The following is a 13,294-nucleotide window of genomic DNA, read 5'->3' as shown; positions in this document are numbered from 1 at the left end:
TTAGTGGACGTAGTGAACGGCATATCTAACGTAGCAAATCCACTACTTGCACATATCTTCCAGTTGAGACTTGAGAGGACGGCAGGAGGTTGGAGGGGGAGACAAATATATCTCCAATCAATGGGCTGATGGTGGCCGGTTGGAAAATTTTAACATATCGCCCAAACCAGATCCAGATATCACCAACCTATCTGCATGGGCTTTTGTTGTAACAGCGTCGGCGTCAGTATCTATGTACACCTGGAATGTAGATTTCCAAAGCTGGAAGCATGAGAAATGGAGATCCATCATCTCGCCCTCCAAACAATCGCACTGTCACATCACGGTGCAGAGCGCTTCTGTCACACCATGCAAACCCAACTGTCAACAGTTTTTTCTGTGTGTGCTGTCCTCCATTTCACTCTGCTAGTAGTGCACTTGAAACAATAATCAGTTTCACAATAAACTAAAAAAAATTAGTATTATAATTTTAAATTTTAAGTATTGTGTTTGATTACTATACTTTGAAAAACTCACAATGAATACTGTCCAGCATCACCCAAAGCTGGCAACAGATGCAGGCAGAACAGCAGGGTGGGCTGTTTTGCGTCAGTGATAACATCACAAAGGCCAATATGCCATTTTAAATCGATGAGAGTTTTTCCCAATTTTCAGTGTGTATCAGTACTTTTCAAACATTTTCAGCACATTTTATATCATGATGATACTGATAACCGTGATAACACAATCGTGACATGAAATTTTCATATCGGTTCATCTCTATCTAGTAACAGCAGTGATTCTGCTCAGCTGCACTGATGCACTTCTGTAACTGTGGATTTGATGTTGTCATTGTATAGCGCATTGCATGACAGAAATCCAATTAGAATAATTTCAAACAACCTCAGACAAAATCAGTCTGGATACAATCTGGATATGCCAAAAAACAGATTTGGGCTGGCAGTCTGAACAAGGCCTTGGAGTCCCATTTTGCCAAAGGATACAGAACAACTGCCTCAAGGACCCCCGGGGGCCCTTGTGTTTCTTGATCATGTGGCTAAAGTGGTTTAGTGCAGGATTATGGCTTAAATTAACGCTGAGTTTGTCCAGGATGGAGGAGAAAAGGAAAGGTGAGACCCCACAGCTTGGCTTTGTTACCATAACCTGCACAATCAGTCTCCATCATCATCAGGATGTGGCTGACCCTTTCCAGATGGAAAAGGAATTCTCAGCATCTCACAAATTTGACTGGAAGTTCACATGCAAACACATGAGTATGATGATGTTGTGTTGAGAATATGCAGATAGAGGAGAGGAGGTTGATGACCAAGATAAACACATAACAGTCTAGATTACATCATCAGCACTTTGCCCACACAGAACAAAGGAGACAAACACAAGTACAAGCTATTCTCTTCCACATAAGCTATTTTGAACCAATTTTACACATCAGCATCAGTTTACGAGTCACAGATTGTACTATTCTGTCTGTGAGAACAGTTATAAAATGTCTTCTAGAGCTAAACAAGTTGAGGAAAACTTCTAATTACACATTTTATGAACAATACTGTTATTGCAATTAAAATTGTACCATCATGCCTGTTTGGAGACCAACATTTATTCATCAACCGTATCTGGCAAACCTCGTTATGGACCCTTTTAACTGCAGCCATTCTGACATGAAATAGAGTAAACACAGGTGTTACTGATAATACTAACTAAAGAGATGCAGAAATGAAAATTCAGTCATTATCTGCTCACCCTCATGTCGATTGAAGGTCGGGTTTAGTTTTTTAGTCCACAAAACTCTGCTGGAGTTTCACAGGGAAACAGTGTTGCAGAATCTCCCAAACAATTAAAGTGAATGGTGACCAGTTTTCAAACAGAAAAAAACAATAGAAAAAAACAAACAAACATAAAACAAAAAACTAAGCCCGGCCTTCAATCGGCATGAGGGTGAGTAGATAATGACTGAATTTTTATTTGTGGGTGAACTATCCTTTTAAGGTTCTGTTCCATTCAGGTCAAACAGAGTCACACTGCTGCTGTTGTGCATGTTGGCTCAGTGCAAAAGCTCTGCTGCATTAAATGGAATGGGACCTTAATTAGTATCATTGGTAACACCTGTGTTTACACCACCATTTCACACCAATATGGCTGCTGCAAGAAAAGTCTACTGACTGAGAAAAAAGAAACTCCTTTTGTGCACACGAGGTTTATTTCTTTCAAATACGCTACCTTTGATTGGCTTACCCTGATATTCTTATCCTAACCCGGCGTTTCCCAATCCTTGTCCTTTGTCCTTGGTCCTGCCCTGCATGTTTTAGATGTTTCCCTGCCCCAACATGCCTGATTCAAATGATCAGCTCGTCATCAAGCCTCTGCAGAGGCCTGACAATGACCTGCTGCCCTAACTAATCACTCCTCATGCTTAGACCTAACTGGCCCTAACACTGAGAAATGCCTTTATTCAAGATAAAACGTCACATGTGCAGTAATCAGCATGTCTGTATGGCACACCTGCCAGGTGGATGGACCATTTTAGCAAAGAAGTGCTCGCAAATAAGCATTTTAACAAATTAGTGAACATAATTTGAGAGCTTTTATGTGCACAGGGGAGGTCTTCACTTACAGACTATTTTTACAGGGAAGTACAGAGGACTGATAACCTGAAGCTCAGTATCAGTTAAACCAACGAGATGGGGATGGACTACAATGCATCAAATATGGTTGTTTTTGCAAAGAAGCTAAAAATAATAAAATTTCTATTTCCTCATGTTTGTCTTTGCTGACACACAGTACGCTGCAACCATTTGTTGTGTTGCTGCCATCTTTGACTCACTGCTTATGAGTTAAAATAAAATAAAATAGTTATCAATGCATTTTACAGCCTTATTGTCTTATCTTATTTTGGTTGAACAGCATATAAACAGTAACACAGTACCAAAATATCATGGTGGGGATCCATGATAAGGTGCAGAGATGGGTATGGATATGTAATATCTTTAAGGTAGCATTGAAACTTCTCCAGTCAAGTGATAGCTGCATTCAATCCTTTTGTTACCTGGTTATAGAAAAGAAATACTATTTATATTGTTATGGTCACGGCCAATCAATGCAAGTGTTCTTCATATAGAACCTTCAAAAAAAAGTATTGATTGAAGTACTGCATTAGTATCAGTATTACTATAAGGGTACTGGTATTGGTGCTAGTATTGACATTTATTAACCAGCCCTAGTACAGTGTTACTTCAAGGCAGCATTTACATTTTAACCGTTTTCCATGACTTAATTCTCAAAGAAAGTACATCAAACAACTAAAGATTAAACTTTCCTCATCTAGTAATGTGAATCAATTTTCTCCAGATTGTAAAATGACAGAAAAAAATGTTTTCAGACCATTTTTGTGGAGAAAGATGATGGAGCTGAATCATGTGAGGAAGGCCGCAAAAAAGGAGTTCAACATTGCCCACAGAGAGTCATGTGACAAATTAAATCACTGCTATTATTTTATTTGGGGCTCTGCCTCTTGTTGAAAGCACTGCACCATAATTGAGGATGTACTGTGTGAGTGTGAAGGGCCAGAAATGGATATGTTACCGAGAGACAACACCGTTACCATATGCATGAGGTTTATGTTTGAACTCTGGACAGAACCAGGTTGACCGTTTCCCCCTGCTTCTAGTCTTCGTCCTAAATCAACCACGTCCTAAACACTGGCAGCCTGAGGAACCTGCTTTAAAACCTGCCTTCCTTGTTGAAGGAGTTCTGAAAGTATTAGAAGCAGATATTGATCACTAGCTAATGGAATGCACAGATCACCCCAACTATTATTGCCCCCCAAAAGAGATTCCATAACAGTTAATGGATCACTGATTATTCCCACAACGAACTACAGACAGCAACAACTGGTGTGCAGGAAACAATCACTTGTTCCACTTCTAAACGATTAATGTTGTTCAGTCCTTCCACGTCAGCAGGCTGGAAAAATATGCAGTTTTGTAACAGGCGCACAAGAAAGTTCAAACAGTGAGCAGCAGAAGACGGAGAAAGAGTCTCCAAAACATACCGATTTAGTTCCACTGAAGGAAACTTAAACTCTGAGAAATGCTGGCACTTCAAAGGTTGTGTATGAGCTTGTGTATACCCGTGTGAGTGTATTTTCATCTGTCACAGCTCTACATGGAGATTACTGTGTTATGTGGATTACATGGCACTGCTGGGTATTCAGTGTGCTTCACAGGGCCTCTGGGGTCAGATGGAAAGACGGACAGATTCAAATACAAACTCAACTGACATGGTGTGGAGCCTCTAGAGTACCATCCAGAGGAATTTAGAGGATTTAACAAGGCGATGTTGCCCTCTAGTGAGCACTGTGAGCATGTATTTTAACTATCCCTCTCAGTGCCTTATAACACACTCATTGTTCACCCTAGAATTATCATATAACATGAAAAATACAAGACATGGAGGAGTCACTTAAACGCAGAGTAGAAATCACTTGAAAGTCAGAAGACAGAGTTTATAATTCCTGACTCAACCTAGTGCAACCTTGGCCTGAGTTTATATTAGTTACAAGTGTTTTCATTTCATCATCCCATAAAGTTGGGGAACCAGAATGAAAAACATAAGCGACAAAAGGGTCTCGGCAGTGGCTGAGATATCTAGACTTTAGACCCTCTAAGAAGACATTATACAACTGGTTTTATTGATGTTCTTGTTTAAAAGAAGCTTAAGCTGGGTTTCCACTACAGGAACTTTCCCCAGAGACTAGGAACATTTGGAGGAACTCAATGGCGTTCCACTGCAGGGGCTCGGGTCTAATGGTGGACTGGTCCAGTTGAACCAAAACCTGGAGGATTTTTCCAGTTTTCTTTGGGTTGTTCTGTGAACACTAGACTCAAAGTCTGGTGCAGACCAAGCGGCCGCTCTCTGGTCTGTCTCGAAGGTGTGGTCTCGGTTGTCCATCTATGACAGTATGACTAATACTCAAACCACATTTGTACCACATGACTTGTGTTTACAATTTCTGGATCGCCACACCAGCTGGAAAATGAGAGCTGCAATAATTAATAATTTAATAAATTAATTATAAAATTAATCGCCAAGTACTTTGATTTATCAATTAATCTGTTTGAGTTTGTTTTTAAGAGAAAAGTAATCTAAATTCTGATTGTTGCTTCTTAAATGTGAATATTTTCAGGTTTCTTTACTCCTCTCTGACAGTAAACTGAATATTTTTGTGTTGTAGACAAAACAAGACATTTGCAGACGGCATCTTGGGCTTTGAGAAACACCAAGACCTTTTCTGACATTTTATGAAAAGTTTTATTGAAAAATTGGTCCAAACATGTGGACCTATTTTTCAACTGTGAGAGGATTAATTAATTCACTAATCAAGAAAATAACTGACAGATTAAAAAAAAAATGAAAATAACTGTTATTTGCAGCCCTGTGGGAAATTCAAGCATGGGACCTTTAGGTGGGAATCTGCCCTAAATTAAGCTCTGGAGGCATTATTTTACGCCCCAAAAATCCCTGCTCATGGGGTAGTAAGTTTTCCAAATGTGCAACAATTTTAGACTAAGGGCTTACAATGCAGACCACTTCTTATTGGTCGAGTACTCACAGCGTTTTATTTCAGACACCTTTTTTAAAAAGTCTGCAGCCACAAACCAGTCTTTTGTTCACTGTGCTTTGACACATCCACACAGAAGAAGATTTTTGCTCTGGATGGAGTGCAGCAGGAAGTGCTTCCTATGGCGTCATCATTGTATAGTCTCACAAAAAAATAGCATATAAAAACTCATCTGTCAGCTTTGCTGCTCTTTAGACAGTGGTGAAAACACACCACTAAAAGTTCCAGGTACTGTGGATGGGAATGTGGTTTTAGGCTCCAAAGTGTGGCCCTTACCATATATTTTTCAATATTTGATTTCAGAATCCTGCCTCTTGAATATGCGCTATTCAGAATTTCAGCTCAGTTATGTTTAAAAGAATCTGTGCCATATAAGGACAACCAGGCCTGGTTTAGACTGGACCAGTGTCTGTCCTGGTAAGTCGAGGGCTGGATATCGTTTAAAAAAAAAAAAAAAGATACCAGGAACTATACCAGTACCCTTCAAGTGATACTGATACAAATAGAGTACTTCATTTGATACCTTTATATTAAAACAGCCAATTCTGTCAAATACGCCACGTTTGACTGTGTGGGTTTTAGCTACTGAGGTAGAGTGCTAATCACCGTCACATTAAATCAAACGATGCTTGAGGAGATCCGCTGCGAGAAAAAACCCTGCAAATAATAATTTTTCTCTTGATCTTGGAACAAAAAGGATTGAATGCAGGTATCACTTTACTGGAGAAGTTTCAATACTACTTAGTGCCGGGTTATTTCAATCAATGCATTAAAGGTATTGAGTCAAGGCCCCCAGTTTATCAATGACTGGCTGTCATTCATATAATCAAGATTAATTATCTAAACAATTCAATCAATTCAACCTGGTTCATTTAATATTGTTCCTTCTACCTAAACTGTCCACCAGATTGAGCTGTTCAACCATGTGAGATTGTATCCAGGTACATGTAGATTCAGCTCAAAGCAGCTGACTGCAGAACGTGGCTTAATATATTTTAATAAAGACTTTGGCTGCCAGTTTCTATGGTGTTGTCTCTTCCAAACAGACAGGAGGTAGAGATGTTAACTCTGACGCCCATGCTGATTTTATTGTTGTTTTTTTTCACTAAATTTAACAGCCACCTGGAGAGCTACCTTTCTGTTTTCACACTGTGAGAGATAATTTGGTCTAATTACTTTTTAATCCTTTAAAACCCAGAGTCTGGACCGGCCTCTTTCATTAGTAAAATGTTTACACGCTCACTTTAATTTACCTGAACAATTTGTTGGGTGTTTTTTCTACATCAGCTTCATTAACATTAATGAATACAAACTAATTATGTATGTAACAAAATGTGTATCTATTGTCTCAGCTTTTATTTTTTTTCTAGCTTGAAACAAAGTCTAAGCAGGTGCCAGGAGGCCTAACTGGGAATTCACACAAGATGCAAGACTTATTAACTACAGAACAGCCTATTTGTTTTAGCTAGCTGTGTCTAATAAACTGGCATGAGTGAATGTATATGGACAAAAGATAAATCTGTATTATCTAAATAGTTTTCTGTGGGGATTATGCTTCACCAAAAGTGCCAGAGAAAAAACAAGAAGACTCACAAAAGAAGACTCAACATGCAGACTCACATCTCCAGCACACTTCTCAAAGTCAGTGTAAATTGTTACATTTGTTAAAATTGAAGCTGACACCAAAAACTCCAAAAAGTAAGCACTTCTTCAAAACACTGCCAGTCTGGATAACCTCAAACAGTGCATTCCTGATTTGTGGTTCAGCTCTGAGTTCATCCAAATCTGCATGTGCGCATAAATCATCCGCCCACCACCCACACGAACAAATTATTGTCTTTGATTTAGAAATCCACATGGACATTTCACTCCATCTCTACCTGATCCTGGAGCCTTTAGATTATGTCGAGCAGATATGTACAGCAGTAGATTTGTAGGCCTCACACATCTTATCTTGTACAAATTGCTATTTCTGAGTGGGCAGGGGGCTGAGCGTGAGCAACACTTCTCAATGTTCTCAATTTCACTTCCTTGGTAATGAATCCACATTATATCCACATTTAAATAGCCTGTATGAAACAACACAGTTAAGAAAACAGGAGGAAAAGTAGCTAAGTTTTTTAGTAGTCCATCTCCAGAACATTGTAGTTTCACCACAGCAGGTCCATGTCTATAACATCTAGTGTTGCATAATTACATAACCCAGTATAAACCCAGTCAGATTATCTCAGCACCGCAGTTGTTTTGTACTAAGTCCTCAGGAAATCACTGTTTTCCATTGAGGTAAAGCAAAATTGTTAAGGAAAAGTCTAGACTCAAGAGTATGTCTGTGCTTAATTTCATTCTTCATTCCCACTGCCTAAAGCAGGGGTGTCAAACTCAGTTTTATCCTTGACCACATCAGTGTTATGGTTACCCTCAGAGGGCCGGACTATATAAATGTATCTACTTGTTATCATATAAGATAAATGCCTCTGCATTTGATTATTGGTTTTACAAATAACTTAATTATCAATAACTAGCACTGAAAGCAGAAGTCTATGAAAGATAATTGCAAGCCCTGTACAACTATTGTACAATTTATACTTATGCATTACATATTCATATATTAAAGTTTATGTAATATATTTAACCTATTAGAGCTGCAATGATTAAGTGATTAGGCGTCAATTATTTAATTAATCAATTCAACGTCAGAATTCTGTGGTTGCAGCTTAATAGATATGAATATTTTCTGGTTTCTTTCCTCTTGAATGACAATTGATTAACTAATTAGAACTATTAAATTAATCTATTAAACTATTTTCAATTAATCATTATGAGGAAGAAAAAAATGTCAAAATTCTCTGATTTCAGCTTTACAAATGTGAATATTGTTTGGTTTCTTTAGTCCTCTGTGTCAGTAAACTGAGCTTTGGGCACTGGGAAACATTTTGGGAGACATTTGTCACCATTTTCTGACATTTTATAGCCCAAACAACTAAAAAATTAAGCGAGAATCGGCAGAAAAGTTGCAAAGTATTAAGTATTATAAAGTAGTATAAGTAAGATCAAAATAACAATAAGGGTTCTTTGCAAGCCCACATGATATGAGGTCCCAGGTCAGATTTGGCCTTCAAGTTTGACACATGTGGCCTAGAGTTTCTGCAACACACTGTGTGTGACAAAGGAAAGAGTTTCATATTATTATATATATTATTATATTTAGAAAAAGATTAAATGGTACTACTTGTGTGTCTGACTCTCATCTGCTTCTCTGTGACCTTCTGTAAACCAATAATTAAGAAAAACAAAAAAAAAAAAGAAAGTTGAGCTGAGAGAGTTTTCTCAGTGACAGTACCCGTCATGGAGTTTTCTGAAGTACTGAGCTGTTCCCTCAGCTTGTCCACGTCGTCAGGGTGGACCTGTTCATAAAGAGTGCTGCCGAACCACTCAGACTGGGGATGGTTCAGCACGGGGGTCACGGAGTCCGACACATAGATCACTCGGCCCGTCTCTGCGGCAACCACAAACAGGAAGCCGTCCGCCGCCTCCAGGATCAGGTGCTTCAGTTCCTACAGGGAGCAGAGAGTACGTGAGCATTCAGACATCAGGAAGGAAGTGGCCTATTTCTAATCAGCTGCATGCTCTACAACATTCACTAATTAGCCATAATTACAAACAAATGTGAGAGTCAGATAATGCTGAAGGAGCTCTGTACCCTCATTATGTTCAACTCAAAACTTGAGCATGTTAAAAAAAAAATACAGATACTGAGCTTTTTGAATGATGACAAATCAGGCTGTCAATTACACACTGGTAGCTGGCTTCAACATATTGTATATTATCATGACAAATGAGGACATCAGGCTCTAATTTGCCTCAGGGTGTGTCTCAAACCACTCTGTAGATTAATAGGTAGTGGTCTGCCCAGGGAGTCATTTTCCAGGTTTCCCAAAACCAAAACTGTTCCAGTTTCTCGTAAAAATTCCCTGGATTCACATAAAAAGTAGTGAGAAGCTTTGGTCACTTATGTCACTGACCGCTTCACAGTAAGCAAAGTCTGAATCCAGACAACACTTTGGAAAGGATGGACCTGCACTGAGCTTGTAGCACTGTTGAATCAGAATATACCACTACTGCAGTAACTGAACTAAACACATATAATATCTGCACACTTGAGGTCTTCACCTATCCACCCAACCCTAGGACCTGAGACCCATATGGGTTCAGATCCACGTTTTATAGAGTCAATCAGATTCTGTGCCACGAATACCCAAGTGGACCACTGACCAGGAATATTGATAGATGTAATTCTAATTTTGTTGAGTTAGCCTACTCCTATTGTGTAGTCCAACAACAACTGCAATCAACAACAAGGTGCATCTGTGGCTACAAGGTGGAACCAAATGACAAGTAGAGATTTTAGCAATGCTAACCTAAGAAGCCATGGCAGCAAACAAGAAATCTTTCTAACAGTTCAAAAGACCAGCAGTCTACGTTCAGTTTAATATGATAGATGCTACAAAACCTCATTCTAAACAAGTCGAGTGGATTAACCATGCTGTTTCAAACAGTGGAAGAGGAATAACAGAACACCTGGATGTATTTTACAAACTTTCTTGGCAGGAGGATGGAGGGAAAAGGCATTGATGGCCAGAACTTTAGAGAAGCGAGCTTAGGACTGGGAGGTCCCCGGTTTAAACCCCTGACCGGCGGGATAAATGTGGGTGGGGAAAGTGAAAGGCAGCACTTGTCCCTCCATCACTGCCACCACTGAGGTGCCCTTGAGCAAGGCCCTTAAGCCCACCTGCTCCAGTGGAGCCGCTCAGTGGCCGGCAGATAGGAGTGTGGTTTTACTTTACGTTTGGTACAACAGTCCATGAGGGCTCTCTTGCAGACTCTGAGCCTTTCATGCACACTTTCCGTAAGTCGGCATTTCTGCAGACTTTGCCTGAGGGAATTACCCACAGTTCATAGCATTGTGACGTTAAACACAGGCTTAACAGGGGAACCCCAGAAAAAAAAGGTCCTCAGATGGCAGTGCTTTATTTTCATTATTCTATATTCAAAGCTTTTCACATACAGATTACAGATACATTTATTAAATCACTACGAAGAAGTAAACATTTCTGAAAAAAATTCTTCTTATTTTGTTAGTACCCGTTGATTTCTGGGATTCACCAGTATTTTCTTACTTTTGCTTTTCTCTTTTTCTCACTAATTGTTTGTCCAACACAAAGAAACACAAGTTTAAAATACCACTTATAAATAATTAATTATTATAATTATAAATAAAATATCTATAGTTATATCATAATTAAAAAAAACTCACACCTTTTAACCTATTAACAGTTAAAAGAATCATATTTTACAAGTATTCTCCCATCTATTTCCTGCTTCACAAAGTTGCTATTTTACATCTTATGTTCAATAGTTAAGGGGTTTTAGACTGTTGATTGGACAAAACTTGAAGACATCTATGAAGCCCATAAACTTACACAGACATAATTTAATTTTAGATGAGTCAAAAATGTAACTAAAGTTATTATTTAAAAAATAATAATGTCTTTTAAATAGTTTAATTAAAAGTGTAAAAAGAAATATAAAGCTTTTCCTTTAAGGTCCAGGTTAACCACAGCCCTCTAGTTTATGATCAACTGGGATTCATCATTCAGCTCAAATTTGAAACATTTGGTACATCTGGAGTTGACTTATCTAATTCTTTCACTTAAGAGAAAATTAAGAGAAAATATAAGAGGCATGTTGCTGCATGAAGCCAAATATCTTGGTTTTAAAAACCTAGATAAGAATTCAGTCCCAGTTTTTTGTGGTTTTAATGTAAAATGTTCATCTGACTCTTCAAATCTCTGTCCAAACTGAGCATTTCCACAATGATATTATTTAGACCAATCTGTAGAAATGTGTTTTCACTTTAATATTAAAGTACATTTCTGTTGACCAGTGCCACTGTGATTCAATAAAAATAACAAGAGAAAATACAATACAAGAGCAAGAACATGTATGGTGAAAATGTTTTCTCTTTGGTGTCTGACAGTACAGTACCTGTTCAGTGAGAAAGGAGGGCTTGTAGGCTCCATCAGTGGACGTGTTACCGGTGCCCCTCATGGATTTCATGTGGGAAACAGCCATACGCAGGATGGTCAGCTTATCAGGTTTTCGGGCCAGAGCGCTGCAGGTGGGGACCATGTCTGACAGCTCAGTGATGTACTGGGTCATTTTGTTGCGCCGGCGTCGCTCAATCTCACTGTGGTTCTCTCTGTGCAACAGAGACAAGAGCCGTCAGACGCTTGGAAACGTGACAGACTGGGATCCAGTAGCCAGTAGTAGCTGTGATGCATCTGATCGTGATTTCTCTCTCCAGTGTTTCTCCAAAGCTTTACCACAGGTTTTACTAAACTGCTTTAGTCTAATTTGAAATGTTAGAGGAGTGCATAGTTGAATAAAACCACCCATCAACTCTTTATTTTTTTTATTTTGAGATGCATTTCTGGTTTTCAGTTTTCCTTTGACTGAAAGTTGAGTGTGCAGTTCAGCCAGCAAGGTCTTTTATGAGAAATGTGTCTTTGATTGTGGGGAATTTTTGTCAGAAACCAGAGTGGACAACACAAGGTTTTGCCAAGAAAGGCTTTTAGAGGCTCCCACTCTACTCTGTATTTGAGAAAACACTAAACCTTTTTGTCTCAGTTTAAATCCCCTGCAGACCCGTTAATATACAAATCAACACTTTTCACTGAGGTCTGACGCTGTCAATGGATTTTTGTAGTATATAACTTTGACAAAAAGCAATTCTTATCATCAGGAGGAAAAATCTTAGTGAGACTCCTGTAGCTGGATTAGCAACACCATCAGGCAGGAAGCAGCAGGTTTAACAGACTGACACAAACAGCTGGATAATATGGAAAAAAATGAAACACAATATTTTACCTCTGTACAATATCACTGAAATGTTACCAGTTCAGGAAGAGTGGGGCACATTCATTTAAAATGTCTAACCAATTACACTAGATAATGAAATGTCCATAATTAAGAATCACATGCAACAAAAGTCAGTATTACTGACGTTCCATGCTTTTATTTTGTTAGGTCCAACGTTTTTTAAGGACAGATTCGATCCTCCTGGCAATCGATGATATCGGATGATCTTGTCATCTGTTGTTTGCTGGACAAATTTTGTTGTTCTACCTTCTGCTTTACAGGGACAGTTCAGTTCCAAAATCAAAAATGCATGTTTTTCCACTGGCCTCTAGTGCTATTTATCCATCTAGTTTTGGTGTGAGTTTGGAGATATTGGCTGCAGAGATGTCTGTAGAGTCCAATATAACGAGACTACTACTGTCTTTCTGCAGTAGAATCTACCAGAACTACTTTCTTTCCTGCTAGACAGAAAGTAATTCCTCCATGAAACTGCTCGCAACAAGGTCTGTGGATTATCCTCAATAACCAGGTGATGGTTTTTAGAGAGAGACACTGGTTTTGAGTATTTTGTGTGTATTTTTTGGTGCTTTGAGCATCACAAGCTGGGTGCCATTTAATCCCATTATATTGGAGAGAAGGCAGACATCTCTCCAATCTTTGCTACTCAAATAGACAATATCTAGATAGACAGCACTACAGGCCAGGGGGAAAATATGTATTTTTGATTTGGGGGTGAACTGTCCCTTTAAAACCTCAAAG

General features: G+C 38.8%; 1 protein-coding gene across 2 annotated transcripts in view; it reads right to left on the bottom strand.

Moving 5' to 3' along the window:
• Window positions 1–13,294, bottom strand: part of arnt2 (aryl-hydrocarbon receptor nuclear translocator 2) — a 108,254-nt gene that overhangs the window by 69,783 nt on the left and 25,177 nt on the right. For both annotated transcript variants that reach the window (XM_084722239.1, XM_084722247.1), the window contains 2 exons: window positions 11,663–11,876; window positions 8,958–9,171 (listed from right to left, as the gene is read on the bottom strand). In XM_084722239.1, coding sequence (XP_084578365.1) covers window positions 8,958–9,171; window positions 11,663–11,876 — 428 coding nt within the window. The remainder of the gene's footprint in view (window positions 1–8,957; window positions 9,172–11,662; window positions 11,877–13,294) is intronic.

This window comes from Lutjanus erythropterus, chromosome 1 (genome assembly GCF_056507025.1).
Source record: "Lutjanus erythropterus isolate fLutEry1 chromosome 1, fLutEry1.hap2, whole genome shotgun sequence".
Taxonomy (NCBI): Eukaryota; Metazoa; Chordata; class Actinopteri; order Lutjaniformes; family Lutjanidae; genus Lutjanus; species Lutjanus erythropterus.
The sequence above is the reverse complement of the archived record's forward strand: the minus strand, read 5'-3'. Positions and strand labels throughout refer to the sequence as shown.